General features: G+C 36.7%; 1 protein-coding gene across 1 annotated transcript; it reads left to right on the top strand.

The window, feature by feature from the left end:
• The first annotated feature begins 250 nt into the window (after positions 1 to 250).
• LOC149827406 (cysteine-rich receptor-like protein kinase 44) lies at positions 251 to 13,492 on the top strand. The gene is made up of 5 exons (XM_090019346.1): positions 251 to 563; positions 3,461 to 3,671; positions 6,970 to 7,207; positions 12,226 to 12,376; positions 13,069 to 13,492. Exons 1-5 carry the CDS (start codon positions 378 to 380, stop codon positions 13,405 to 13,407), a joined length of 1,125 nt encoding a protein of 374 aa, XP_089875472.1. The 5' UTR covers positions 251 to 377; the 3' UTR covers positions 13,408 to 13,492.
• The last annotated feature ends 1,152 nt before the right edge of the window (positions 13,493 to 14,644 follow it).

Below are 14,644 nucleotides of genomic sequence, written 5' to 3'. Positions count from 1 at the left end.
TGAGTCGATAAAACTTGGGCCTACTAGCTCATTAGTTTCGTACCCTCATTAGTACAATATTTACCCTTCTCTGTCCTAATTATTTTTTTTTACTATTTCCTTGTTTGTTTATTCAATTCAGTCGTGTCGTTTACTTTTGATCATGATAATAAAATAAAAAATTGTCAATTTTATTCTTGTACTTGACCAGGCGATACGTACGCGCTAACGTGCTGGACTTCGATAAATATCAAGCGGGGAGGAGAGATCCCAGAAGCCAAGCTCCCCGTCGAAACCTCTTCACCGGCAAGCGGGCGGAGGGTTAGGGTTTCTCCGGCGGATCCATTTCTTTTCTCCAGCGGTGGTGGTTCTCTTCTCAGGCTTACCCGGTGGTGGTTATGGTGTGGGGGTGCGGGTGGTGGAAGGCGAGATGGGGGCGGCGGAGGAAGGACGAGGGCTCTGAAGGGGACGAAGAGGAGGGTCGCCCGGGCTTCTTCTTCGAGCTGAGCACCTTGGAGGCCGCGACGAATCAGTTCTCCGACGAAAATCAGCTAGGAAGAGGCGGATTCGGCGCCGTCTACAAGGTACCTTCTTGTGCTTCCGGCTTCCTTTCGTGTTGCTAGAGTTCCGGCGGCGATCACGCCGGCCGGAATGGGAGGCTCTGAGTTCAAGTACGGTGGACTCGGGTTAATTACCGGTTTGGGAATGTGGGTCAGACTAGTCGATTTCTCGAGCCGGTATTCCTGTGCTTACGGCTTCGATGGTGTTGCCAGGATTCCGACGGTGATCATGCCGGCCGCGGCCGCAATGAGGGGCTCTTAATTGGGGTGCGCCCGACCCGGGTTGGTTACCCCTTTTTTTGTCAATGTGGCCCGGACGATTCGTTGAGACTCGGTTTTGCCTCTCTTTTGCGGATTTGGTAAAGTTTAGTTCCGGGAAATTGGTTTTCTTGGGACAGGGTCTGTTTGGGTGGGCGTAAAAGGAACTCTGTGGAATTCAAACGTCGACGTGGATGGATGTAACTGTTTTCAACTCCACCAACTCCTATCCGGGAATTGGATTTCCTTAATCATGAATTCTACGGAATTCGTTTTCTGGAAGAAACCAAACATGTCTCTGGGATCCAGATTCGCAAGTCTGTCATTCTGAGGAAGAATGACGCAGATCGGTTATGTGGGTCCAGAACCTACAGACCCGGTATTCTCCTTTTCCTCCAATGCCCATGTTTGATTTGCTCTTTGGGTGCCGGGTTTTGTACACGATTCATTTTCTCAGACCCAAAAAAAACTAAATTCGGGGAAATTTTGAGTCTCATGGGACCTATCTTCTATCAACTCCAGGAGCCAATTCGTTTCTTTTGGGTGCACCCACTTATCCAGAAATGTGGGGTGAAACGGGAAATTGCATTTCCTCTCCGGAATAAGAAGTCCCAACTTATCCCGGTTTTACACACGCACAACCTGAAAATCATTGCTACTAGGATTTCTAGCATGGAACTTACCTATCATATAAGCTAAGCTAACAAAATCTAATAATCAAATGTTGTATGTGAATACATATCATGGTCACCAATATCACCAATATTTTGAAAATAGTGATATTGGTGCAATATAATGAAAAAGCAATGAAAAAGGAAAATGCCATAATATTTTCGAAGTATCAGAAATTTAAAAATATCACAATGTTATCAGTATACTAGAAATTGTAAGGCAGGGCATAACCCCCGAGAAATTTGAACCCAAGAAGCCTGAATTATGATAGTGTGACCTAACAATATAGCCATCTCATTATTCAAATGGAAATATGTCCTTTTCTTTTTATTGGTTGAATCAGATCAAAGAGAAAATATAACATCAGATTTGAGATTTTGGTGTGCGGTTATACTGTATAACTGGTATATCAAATGTTTCAAGATGACCAAATCTATCAATCTGCTATGTTTATCCTTTTTTCCATTCTTTTCTAGACCCTCATGCTAATGAAGACAAGATGCAGATCACTTTGAATTACTACCATCATCCCTGGGGAATTATTGAACTTTCAAGTTACAAAAAATAATTTTGTAATCGGTTCTACAGATTTAACTTTCTGCACTTGGTTCTGATGCTGCATACTTTATCCAAAAAGTTGTAATATCTACATTTAGTAGTCAATTTTCCCCCATTGCCTAAAAAAAGAAAAGTAGTGGTCACAAAGGAACTGTTGCCAAATGGTATGCTGACAATTATATAGAATAAAAAAGTTCTTCAAGTGATCAATTTATGGTCAATAAGGTATTTATGTGAATGTTGAATGCATAATCACCAAGGCTTTGTATGTATTCAGTATTTACATTTCAATGGACTTTTGCTGTATTCTTTGCCCATTTGCTAGGTGTTCTTCTAAGGAATAATTGCTACACGTAATTGCACCATCAGGCATCAGTCATTTGAATTGATTGAATTTATAAACAATGAGAATCTGTAAGTTGACATTTGTGCCCTTGAACTTGCCATACATATTGTATCTTGTGGGTAAAAAACAAAAACCTTCATGAGATTTAATTTTTTTTTTTGAAAGAGGTAAGATATTATTGATACTATAAAGTAGTCAATCCAATACAGCATTACAGGAACAGGTGATAAGAAATCACCTGCAATTGACAATCAACAGGTTTCAAAAACAGAAACAAAACAAAAACAGAAATCCACTGTCCTAATGTAGTGGGTCCTGAAAGTATCAAGACAAAACATCAGCAGATAAAGACATATACAGACGATCTTGAGAAAAGCAGATGAATTTGAATGTTCCATAGACATGAGAGACCGGGGCCACCAAATGCAATGAAAGGTGTCCAAACTGAAAAACTAATGCACCTCTTGCAGAATGGATGAATTTATTCAACTCCCCCTGCAACCTGCAAATATCTGCAACAGGTTGTCCATATCAGAGACAACAGCGGACAGAATCCTTGCATGTGGAGGCTGGGACACTAGTGACGTGTGAAGTAACCTAAAAGAGGCGCAGGTCGCGGTTAGCATGTAGACCACCACCGAGTAGCTGAACCGATGATCCCGTCCAGTTTCCTTGAAAGTCAGCAACTAGCTGCTACCGGCTGAGAAAGCCAAAGCAACAGGTGACCCAGTCCTTATAGCCACTCAGAATCAGACCCAGCTTTGAATCCGAAGACCATAAAACACGCATCCATAATTAACCACCCACAGGGCAGGACAGTCGCCCAAAATCATACACCCACACACGCACCCAAGTGCACCCACATTTACCAACACACACGGTTGAACTCACACACCCACACACACATATACCCTCCATGACAGCCAACCAATTGCAGCTTGGTGAGATTTTAATTATAATGGTCTTTAAATTGTTAAAGTCTAAATTTTCCCTTTTTTAATTTACAATTTTCGCTCCCAAACAAAGTGCTTTTGTATATTGTTGTAATTTTCTTCTTATTTTAGCTTTCTTATATTTGTTTGTGTAGGGGACACTAGCAAATCGTGAAAACATTGCAGTGAAGAAGCTCTCAGTGGGCTCAAAGCAAGGAGCGAAGGAATTCTCGAATGAAATTAAGTTCCTATTGAAAATTCAGCACAAGAATTTAGTCACTTTATTGGGTTGTTGTGTGCAAGGGGGAGAGAAGATGTTGGTTTATCAATACATCCCTAACAAAAGCCTTGATTACATTCTTTTTGGTCTCTCTCTCTCTCTCTCTCTCTCTCTCTCTCTCTCTCTCTCTCTCTCTCTCTCTCTCTCTCTCTCTCTCGTGCGCGCACATGCACGCACACATACATATTCAGGTTTTTTTTATATTATGATTCCACTTGATAGAATTTTACTTATTAAATTAGTATTAGGTACGGATATTATTAATATTATTAGTGTTTATGCACCTCAAGTAGGTTTAGATGATTCCATTAAGCATCAATTTTGGGAAGATTTAGATGGAGTAGTACAAGGGATATCTTATGGAGAAAAGCTTTTCATCGGCGGTGACCTTAATGGACATGTAGGCATTAGTAGGGATGGATTTGAGAGTATACATGGAGGCTATGGTATAGGAGAAAGAAATGAAAGTGGAGAAAGGATTTTAGATTTTTGTTTGTCCTATGATATGATCTTAGCAAACACTTGGTTTAGGAAGAGGGAGTCTCACCTAGTAACATTTAAAAGTGGGGTTAATACGAGTCAGATAGATTTTTTCCTACTTAGAAAGAGAGATAGGGGTTGTTGCATCGATTGTAAGGTTATACCGGGAGAAAGTGTAGCTACACAACATAGAGTCTTAATTTTAGATCTTAGAATTAGACAATGCCTCAAAAGGGATAGACATAAGATAGATCCTAGAATTAAGTGGTGGGCACTGAAAGGAGCTAAACAAGGAATGTTTGTAGAACAGGTAGTTAAGAAAGTTGATTGGTGTCTCGAGGAGGATTCAGAATCAATGTGGAATAAGATAGCGGGTGGCATGAGAAAAGTGGCTAAGGAGGTATTGGGTGAGTCTAAAGGCGGTGCACTACTAGGTAAGGATACATCATGGTGGAACGAGGATGTCAAAGTAGCTATTAAGGTTAAAAGAGAGTGTTATAGAAATCTAAGTAAGAGTCGTGATAATGAGAATTTGGAGAAGTATATGATAGCAAAGAAGGAAGCTAAAAAAGTTGTTCGAAACGCGAGGGCTAAGGTATATAAGGAGGTTTATGACAAGTTGGATACCAAAGAAGGCGAGAAGGATATTTATAGGCTTGCAAAGATGAGAGATAGGAAATCGAAGGATTTGGGTATGGTTACATGTATCAAAGATGAAACACAAAGGGTTTTAGTCAAAGATGAGGAGATTAAGGAGAGATGGAAAGATTATTTTGATAAGCTATTTAATGATAGTCATGCTCAAGATCTTGGAGACATCTCCATTCCTTTTCATGAGATAAATCGTGACTTCATGCGCAAGATTCAAAAGAAAGAAATTGCAGAGGCTTTGAAGAAAATGAAATCAAGAAGGGCAGTTGGCCCAGATGGTATACCTATCGAGGCTTGGAAATGCTTGGGAGAGAAAGGTTTAGAATGGTTGACAAATCTTTTTAACTTGATTTGGCGAACAAATAAGATGCCTAATGAGTGGAGGAAGAGTACTTTGGTGCCTTTATATAAGAATAAGGGTGATATACAAGATTGCACAAACTATCGTGGTATAAAACTCATGAGTCATACTATGAAACTTTGGGAGAGGGTGATTGAGTCTAGGTTGAGGAAGGTTGTCATGATATCGAAGAATCAGTTTGGTTTTATACCTGGAAGATCAACTATGGAAGCTATACATCTTCTTAGACAACTTATTGAAAGATATAGAGAGAGGAACAAAGATTTGCATATGGTTTTTATTGATTTAGAAAAGGCATACGATAGAGTACCTAGGGACGTTCTTTGGTGGACAATGATGAAGAAAGGTGTTTCTCTCAAGTACATTAGTATAATTAAAGATATGTATGAAAGAGTAGTAACCAATGTCTGCACTTGTGGAGGGGTGACAACCAATTTTCCGATAACGGTTGGGTTACATCAAGGATCTGCTTTAAGCCCTTTCCTATTTGCGATAGTGATGGATGAGCTTACGAGATCAATTCAAGAAAATGTACTGTGGTGTATGTTGTTTGCTGATGATATTGTTTTGATTGATGAGTCTAGAGCTGGGGTTAATGCTAAGTTAGAATTATGGAGACAAACATTGGAAGCTAGAGGTTTTAAGTTGAGTAAGAGTAAGACGGAATATATGAAATGTCGGTTTAGTAAGCAACGAAGTAGTGATGGGAGTGTAGTGAAGCTCGGTGAGCAAGAAATACTGGTGAATGATTATTTCAAATATTTGGGATCCATCATTCAAAAGTATGGAGAAATTGATGGGGATGTAAATCATAGGATAAAGGTTGGGTGGATGAAATGGAAAAGTGCAACTGGAGTGCTGTGCGATCGTAGAATGCCATTGCGGTTGAAGGGAAAGTTTTATAGGACGACTATTAGACCCGCTTTACTATATGGTTCGGAATGTTGGGCTGCCAAGAGACATCATATTCAAAAAATGAGTGTAGCTGAGATGTGGATGCTTAGATGGATGTGTGGAAATACAATAAAAGATAAGATTCGGAACGAGGAGATACGTAAGAAGGTAAGTGTTGCACCCATTGAAAATAAGATGCGAGAGAATCGTTTACGGTGGTTTGGACATATTCGGCGAAGGCCTAATGATGCTCCAGTTAGAAGGTTGGAGAAATGGGAAAATATATTAGTTAAAAGAGGTCGGGGTAGGCCTAGGAAGACTTGGATGGAGATGATAGGAAAAGATATGAATGCTTTGAACCTCACCGAGGACATGGCATTGGATAGAAATGATTGGAGGAAAAGGATTCATGTGGAAGACCCCAAATGAATTTCTTTTTTGGTTCATATCGCTGACCCCAATGGTTTTGGGATGAAGGCGTAGTTGTTGTTGTTGTTGTTGTATTCCACTTTATTGACTAATGTAACCAGCACTTTAAGTCTGACCATCTGTTGTCCTCAGAAAATGTGTATTTTGAGTATGTGTTAGTTGTTAATTTAAAATTTTGTTTAATTCAAAAAAGTCATGCAAAAATTAATGTACTAATATGGACCTATTATTTGTTTATTTATTACTTAATATAGATGAAACTGTTGTTGAGCTTCTATATTGGATGGTTGAATGGACATAATAATGGTTGTGCGAATTATTACGAAGAAAGGAAGCTTATATTGGCTATAACCGCATGCATGCGAGCAATTTACAGAAGGATTATCTGCTATAGTTATTTCTTCAAAAGAAATAATGTATTCTACTTCATAGGATATCTTTTAGAATGCACACACATTCTCTCAATATTTGACATTATCCCTTCTTATCTAGTAGAAGTTATTTATTTTATGTTTTTCATTTTCTGGAAAGGAAATGATTTTCTTTTTGGCCTTTTTCAATATATGTAGATAAGAGTAAAAGTGCTATACTGAGTTGGGAAAAACGCTTCAGGATCATACAAGCAGTGGCGAGGGGCATCCTATATTTGCATGAGGAATCTCCAGTCAGAATTATTCATAGAGATATTAAACCAAGCAATATCTTGTTAGATGATCAGTTTATCCCAAAGATTTCAGATTTTGGGATGGCAAGGCTTTTCCCTGAGGAGCAGACCCATCTGAATACATATAAGATCTCTGGAACCTAGTATGTATTTTTGAATCCCTATGTTATTGTTTCTTACTGTAATTTATCAAAAATTATTTAAGCTTCTTGAACTTGAAACTTCATTGGAACAAAATATATTGGATTGAGATTTTCATTCAACTGCCTTAAGTTTCTGTTTAAGGAGCAAATCCATTTCAGTCATCTATCGTGTGAGATTGTTATTCTTCATTTTGCAATGAAGGGTTCTTCATTTCTCTTAAAATTGAAAACCTACGAACTTTTTGCTGATAGATCCAGAATACTTAAAAGTGAAGACCTTTAATTAATTTTTTGATCATTTAATGGGTTTCACTTATTCTATTGTACTTGATATTTATGCCATTGGAATGTGTTTTTTGGATAGGTTTCCTCACAATCCATCTCTATGTAATCTTTAGTTAATCTTGATGTCTTATTTGTGCATCAATGATGTTGTGGTAACTCAGACAACTTTTATTGGTTTAGTTATGAAAATTTCTATAAAATGTTGGTTGTAATACTTAACAGTCCAACTCAACACCTGATTGATTCTGAAGTGGAAGCCGAATAGTTATGAAAACTTCTGCAAAAGCTGGTTGTAATACTTGACAGTCCAACTCGACACCTGATTGATTCTGAACTGGAAGTCAACCTGTTGATTTAGAAAGGATAATCTAAATTCAACTCTTCAATGCAGACAACTTGCTGGGTTAAAGTAATGAATCAGATCTTTCTAATGTTGAGAGACCCAATGAGCTCTTGAAAAGGCTTAACAATCTTGAAGGATTCAATGATGTGTCAAATTTTGTAGAGTTTTGATGTCTTAGATTGTAGATTTGCCATGACTCAAATTTGACTTGAAAGGCTCAAGATGCTCCTATGGGTTAAAGTCTTAGTCAGCATTACATTGAACAAGGTATGTCTTCTGTGTCTGAACCAAGGTTTCCAGACTAGGAAGCGGAAGCGGGAAACAAAATGATAAGTGGAAGCGAGAAGTGAGATATTTTAAAATTTATAAGAAGCAGGAAGCAAGGAATCAATTTAAAAGCAAAATAGGAATAAAAAAAAAACAAGTGATATGGATCGAGTGGGAAGCAAAATACTAATCAAAGGAGAAGGGAATAAAAACTAAAGTAAAAATGACTATTCTTAAATTTTGTTCTTTTGTAATGTAAGAATAAAATTATTCTCAAAATCTAAAAATGATGGTTGCCAATTGAAAGAAAGTATATGAGAAGTGTGTGGGAAGAGTGAAAGAAAGCACATGGAAAACATGAAAAGAAGCGTGAGAGAAAAGCATAGGAATCATACAGGGAAGCAGGGAAGAAACATATGGGAAGCATAGAAAAAGCATAAGAGAATCGAGATTCTTATCAAGTTTTGGAAGCGAGGAGTTTCGCGCTTCCGAAGAGAGTTTCCAGGAAGTGCACTTTCTACCTATCTATGAAGCTTCCGGTAATTCCAGTATGAACTGAGTTAACTTGTTGGTTGAACCCTCATCTTCTTTATGCTAGTTTCTTTACTAGCACATTTTCATATTTCTGTGGGAAACTGAAAGTTTACTTTTTAGGCTGTCCTTTATGGTGTTTATTTAGCACGAATCATAGTCTCAAATATTGGTCTGAACAATATTTCATGAGGCAATTTTGCATATTATATGATTTTCTATAATCTTGGGAAGATCTCTACATTTGAATAGAACAAAACATATAAAAATAATAAAAGAATTAGAGAGGAATAGGTATTAGTGATATTTTCTGAACAGGGAGAAAATTTATTAAACATAAAATGTTCAAGAAAATAATATTTAAAATATTGAAAAAAGAAATCTTTTTGAAAAATATAGTGATATTTAAAAAAAATTGATATATTGAATATTGTGATAATTCCCTTTTTGATCAATTTCCTATTATATTAAGTTATTATGATATTTTCATAATATTGTCAGGAAGTAGGACAGTGGTGTAAATATATGTTCATGTATATATGTCTTGACCTATGTCACATGGGTGCGGGTGCGGGTGCGGGTGTGGGTGCGGGGATTCGGCACTTCCAAAAAACCCGGGTGCGGGGGTGCGGCAGGGGCAAAAATGTAAATATATATATATATATAAAAAAAAGGGGTCGCTGTTTCCCCCCCCCCAGGTTTTTCTGCTGACAGACAGCTGCTATCAGCAGCTGTCTGCTGTCAGCAGACTTTTTTAAAAAAAAAAAATCGATGTTTCCTTCTGCTGACAGCTGAATTTTTTTTAAAACAAACTGACAGCAGCTGTCAGCCCTGACAGACAGCAGTTGTCAGCCCTGACAGACAGTTGCTGTCAGCAGAATTTTTTTTTTAAAAAAATCGCAGCCTATTTCATAGGGCAAATTTTAAAAAAATAAAAATAAAAAAAGGACCTAAATGATCCTGGGTGCGGTCAACGCACCCAGGATCGGGTTGACCGCACCCGGTGCCGCACCCACACCCGCACCCGCGTCGAGTCGCGTCGACGCGGGTGCGGCACCCTGCTAGCCGAATCCCTGTGACATAGGTCTTGACATTACTATTTATTCCTTAAGCATAAGTAATAGGTGGAAGTAATTTCCTTGTACTTAGTACTACTAAATTCATTATAACTAATTTATTTCATTGTTAGATTCATGTTAGGTTCTCGATGTCATAGATATAGGAAGCTTCTAAAACCTCAGAAGCTTGCTCTCCACGGAATTTTCATTGGAAGGGTGAAACCATGTGCTTCTTTCACTCTTCTAGAACTTTGAGGGAAGCTTGCTTCTGTATAATGGAAATCTTGCTTTTTTCACTATAAAATTAATCTTTCTTATTCTAAAAAGGTACTTATTATGTTAGAGGAATTGCATTTCTTTTAATAAAATATGTTTTTATTATAAAACCTACACGTGGGGTGGGTTTTTTTAAGAGAAAAGGCCGAAAGATGTATTCAGGTAAAAGCTTAGGTTCTATTTGCTTTTCTGCTGTCGACTTTTATTCAATTTCATTGTCATGTAGTCGTGTCTCCTTATGCTTCCTTAATGTCTCATGCTTTATGCATTAAGCCATTTCTTAAACACTTGCTTCTCACTTCATGCATGGCACAGTGCCTTCTTGCACCCACTTCTTACTCCGGTAATGCATGATAAGTATGGCTCTTACAGACAAAATGTAAGTGAGCTATGTGTAAGATTGGATGTCATTAAGCTAAAATATATATTTATTGAAAATTATTCTTTTTATTTTTACTATAAAGATTTTATATAATGTAGCAATACCATGATGTGTTCAGGAAGGAAGACAAAAAATAAATGAAAGCGGTAGTTTCCTATTTTTCAAGGATATATGTTCCAACCTTCCATTTCAAAAATTTAGGTTTTACTCAAATATTTTTACATAACAAAAATTTAGCTTTTTCAGCATATCATAACATACCAAAAAATAACCAACATGTCAAATTGGACAAAATGAAGAAATATGTTAAACTAGAACAGAACTATCTATTCTAGATAAGTAGACCCGTATAGTTATATGGTTCACAAATGGGCTGTCCAAATTTATATGCTGAGAATATAAATCAACGTAAAGGTGAATTCCAGTAGCCAGCATTGCGGGAACTCAGGTACCATCACAGACCAATTGGCTATATTTAATAGCCCTATTTAAGAACCAAATAAGACTAGTTCAAATCTTACATGGTTTAGAAGCAGAAGATAAACTATAAATTGTTTGTTATGTTGGCTACAAGTCAAAATTTCACAACCAAATTGGAGGCGCTATGGAAATACTACCATATTTTCTTCCTTGGAGACTAGTCTTGGAAGACTTGTAATTCTGCTCATTTAAGGTGAAAAGCAACTTAAAATTAATGCCAACAAATATCATCCATGTGGGTTCATAACCCACATTCCACATGGCATTCTTGGAGAACTGAATCATTGTTGGTTTAATTCATTGAAGCCTCTTGCCAGCATTGGTAAAATACCATTACAGACATTAATATTCTCATGATCTGCCATGAAGTTATTTCTGCCTCTTGCTTGGTTTAGAAAGAATCAGCCATGTCCACAGAAACAAGTTCTACCAGAGTTAAAGTATTTCATGACCATTTGGGCTTGAGACTAAGATGTGTTGGCTAATGCAGACAGGACTCGAGTAGCCAACCATCTTACATGTGATGGGGTTAAGTTCACCAGATTTGATTGATTCTTTAATCAATGCAAGGAAATGTTATGATTGAATATGATAAATCTCATCCCATCTTACATTTCTTGGACACAGTTGGTTCCTTTTGGTTTTCTTTCTTTGCCCAATATATTCTTTGCTTCACTTCAAACACAATCTCATCTTTTGTGTGTCAACTTAGACATCAAGCTAAATTGCATCTCATTTTGTCATTAACATTATTTTTTGTGCAGGATTCATACATGATGAGTACATTTACAAAGAGGAAATCTTTATGTTTTAGAGGAATCTCATCAAATCATATATTTGGTGTTGGTCAATTTAATAATTGCGCCTTTTGATCTGACGGTGCAGTTTTAGTTTATTAAAAAATTTGTGTTTAGTTCCATTTGAAATTGCCTATTCTGATTTATAGGGACTTTTCTTGAATGCTTCATTGTCTAATTTGAAATATTTTAGTGATGATTATAATAGATGTACTTGGATCCTTTTTAAAAAGTGAAATTAGAGGCATTCTCTACCTTTATCATTTCAGAGTCTCTGTTGAGACATACTTTTGTAGAAAAACAAATCTCCCGTATCCAGCTATTTCTGCTCATTGAAATTTAGTATGTAAATCTTCTGTGTATATAGAGTTAACTTTTTTTTTGTTCAATACGTATATGATCTTATTTCTTATGATGGTTTGTGAAAACCAGCTTCTTGTGTTTGGTTAAGATTTTTTCTGTAAGTGTCAATAAGATTGAAAGAGAATTTTCCAGAAATTGTCATCCAAAACCAGAAAGGCTTGATAACTTGTGTTTTTTATGACACTCTGATATTTGATGTATATTCTCTCATTCTCTTCTTTATTTTACTGTTTCAGTGGCTATATGGCACCTGAATATGTAAGGCATGGATATTTGTCAGAGAAGTCTGATGTGTTCAGTTTTGGTGTGCTGACTTTAGAGATTATGAGTGGAAGGAAAAATTATGTTGAAAACATGGAGGAGGAGGCACAAGATCTCTTAAAATATGTAAGTAAATGTCCTATCTATCCTACCCTCCAAAATGTGCTAAGGTATTTTGTGCTCCTTGTTAAACCAAAATTTATACTTGATTTGGCCTCTAATTGCTAAACCCAACTTTGTTATGTGTCATGTCCTGAATTGCATAGAGTTACCGCATGTGCATCAATTGCCTGGGTAGGCCTCCATGAAGCCATCTGTTTCAGCCTGAACAGAGTCAAACTTTTATTCATAAAATCCTGTGCATACACGGGAAGACACACCTGAATGCTATGGCTGTTTCCCAAGTGGTTCGATTCTCTTGATGTCTTGGTCACTTGACCAACACAAGGCTTAGCCATTGCCTTCCTCAAAGCTCATCTTGCAAGATTTGTTTCACTGCTTGTTTACATCGATATGTCACATGGATACTGCTGAAAATATGGGGATGCGGCCAACTTTACGAAGTTTCCTATGTGATTAATATGTAAGGGGATACAGAATGTAGTCAAAATGGAGTATCCATGTGACAAAGTTATTTAGAAATCAAAATTTGTGCAGAACAGAGAAGTGTTTATTGAAACATGATGAGAATTTAGTTTATATTTATTAGTTCTTAAACTGAAAAGCCGTGTGTTTCAAATTTTCCTTGGCATTATAATACATAAAAGTGCAGCTATAATTGGTTCATTGCTCACATGATATTATTCGTTGTCCTCCAGACATGGACACTGTCAGAAGAAGGAAAGCAGATGAATTTGGTAGACCAGAATTTGGGTGAGTGTAATAAAGAGGAAGTCCTGCTATGCATTCAGATTGGGTTATTGTGTTGTCAAGCCAACGTTCATGCAAGACCCACCATGTTTTCTGTTGTTCAGATGCTTACTTGTGATTCTTTTGCACTGCCTAAACCTGGGAAACCAGGAATCCATGGCAGCATAGGTGGTCGTTTTACTGGTTCCACGAGTACAACTTCCACTGCTCATTCTTCTTCTGTAACTACATCTAATTACTCAAAGTATGATAATTCTATGAGCATGTCAACTTTTGATGGTAGATGACTGCATCTTTTACATATCTATTCTTTCTCCTTCACCTTGTAAACATAAATCATTTCATTCATGAAATGCAATTGGGATTTTTGTGTGTGTGTGTGCGTGCATCTGTTGGGTCAGTGAATGGGTGCACAGATGTGCATCACACTACATGGGAATGAACACTGATTTTTAAAAAGTACTGCCAGCTAGCTCAGCCCATGTGAAAGCTGCTTTTATAGGAGGTATGAATAAATTTGCGTATAAAAAGTGGTTGGTGGTAGGAACATGTAGGACCTACTTTTGCACTTTCCCAGCATGATGATTTCATGTTTGTTTCATTCATGGTGGGAAAGGATTACACATGGTTGGCATTCTCAGAACTTGGTGTTGGATCAGCCAGACTTAACTCGGTGAATCGGGTGAGTTAAGGGTTTTTGTTTACTTTATCAAAAATTAATAACAAACAATTTATATATACAAAAACTTTTTTCAATGAATATATTCATTTGAAATATGAATTTATCACATATATAGGGTAAATATTGGCTACTAATCAAGGTAAGGAACTGATGAGGAGAAACCACTCATTTTTTCAAAAATTTATAATTTTTTGTTGGTCAAATGTTGCGGATGTAATCTACATGGTTTGTTTAGTAGGAAACTTGTTTTGAATAATGTGATTGTGACAAGTAATTATGGTTTTAAAAGGGGGCCAAAAATCAATGACCCACAATGTGCCAAAATTTTGACAACTCAAAAGATAATATTTTTACATTAGAAAAGCATGATTCAAGGCTTGATCCTTAGCAAACCAACAATGCTGAACACATATGTGGCTAGATTGAGTCTATACAACTAGCACCTATGATTTCTAGCCCATTAGTTTCTTACCTTCATTAGTAGCAAATATTTTTCCATATTCATAATATATATTAATACTTAACATACACATATATATAAAGCCAAATACTTAAATATTTTAGTATTTCATAAGATTTTAAGATAATTTTTTTCTTAAATATAAGCAAAATATTTGATCTCCTTAAATATAAATAATTTTTTTAATGATCTCAATATCTTACAATATTTTTGGGTCGATGGCTTCTATTCTATTTTTTACCTAGTTAAAAGAGCTTTTTATTGTTATGCTATTTTTAATATAAGCTTTTTATTATTTTTTTTCCTAGTTAAAAGTAGCTAGCAACCTTGCCTAGTGTATAATCCCTTGGTGATAGTACTCTTGGCATGTGTAGTAGTGTGT

This window comes from Nuphar pumila, chromosome 10 (genome assembly GCF_984573655.1).
Source record: "Nuphar pumila chromosome 10, dmNupPumi1.hap1.1, whole genome shotgun sequence".
Taxonomy (NCBI): domain Eukaryota; kingdom Viridiplantae; phylum Streptophyta; class Magnoliopsida; order Nymphaeales; family Nymphaeaceae; genus Nuphar; species Nuphar pumila.
Note: the sequence above shows the minus strand (reverse complement) of the source record. Positions and strands in the feature narration are given on the sequence as shown.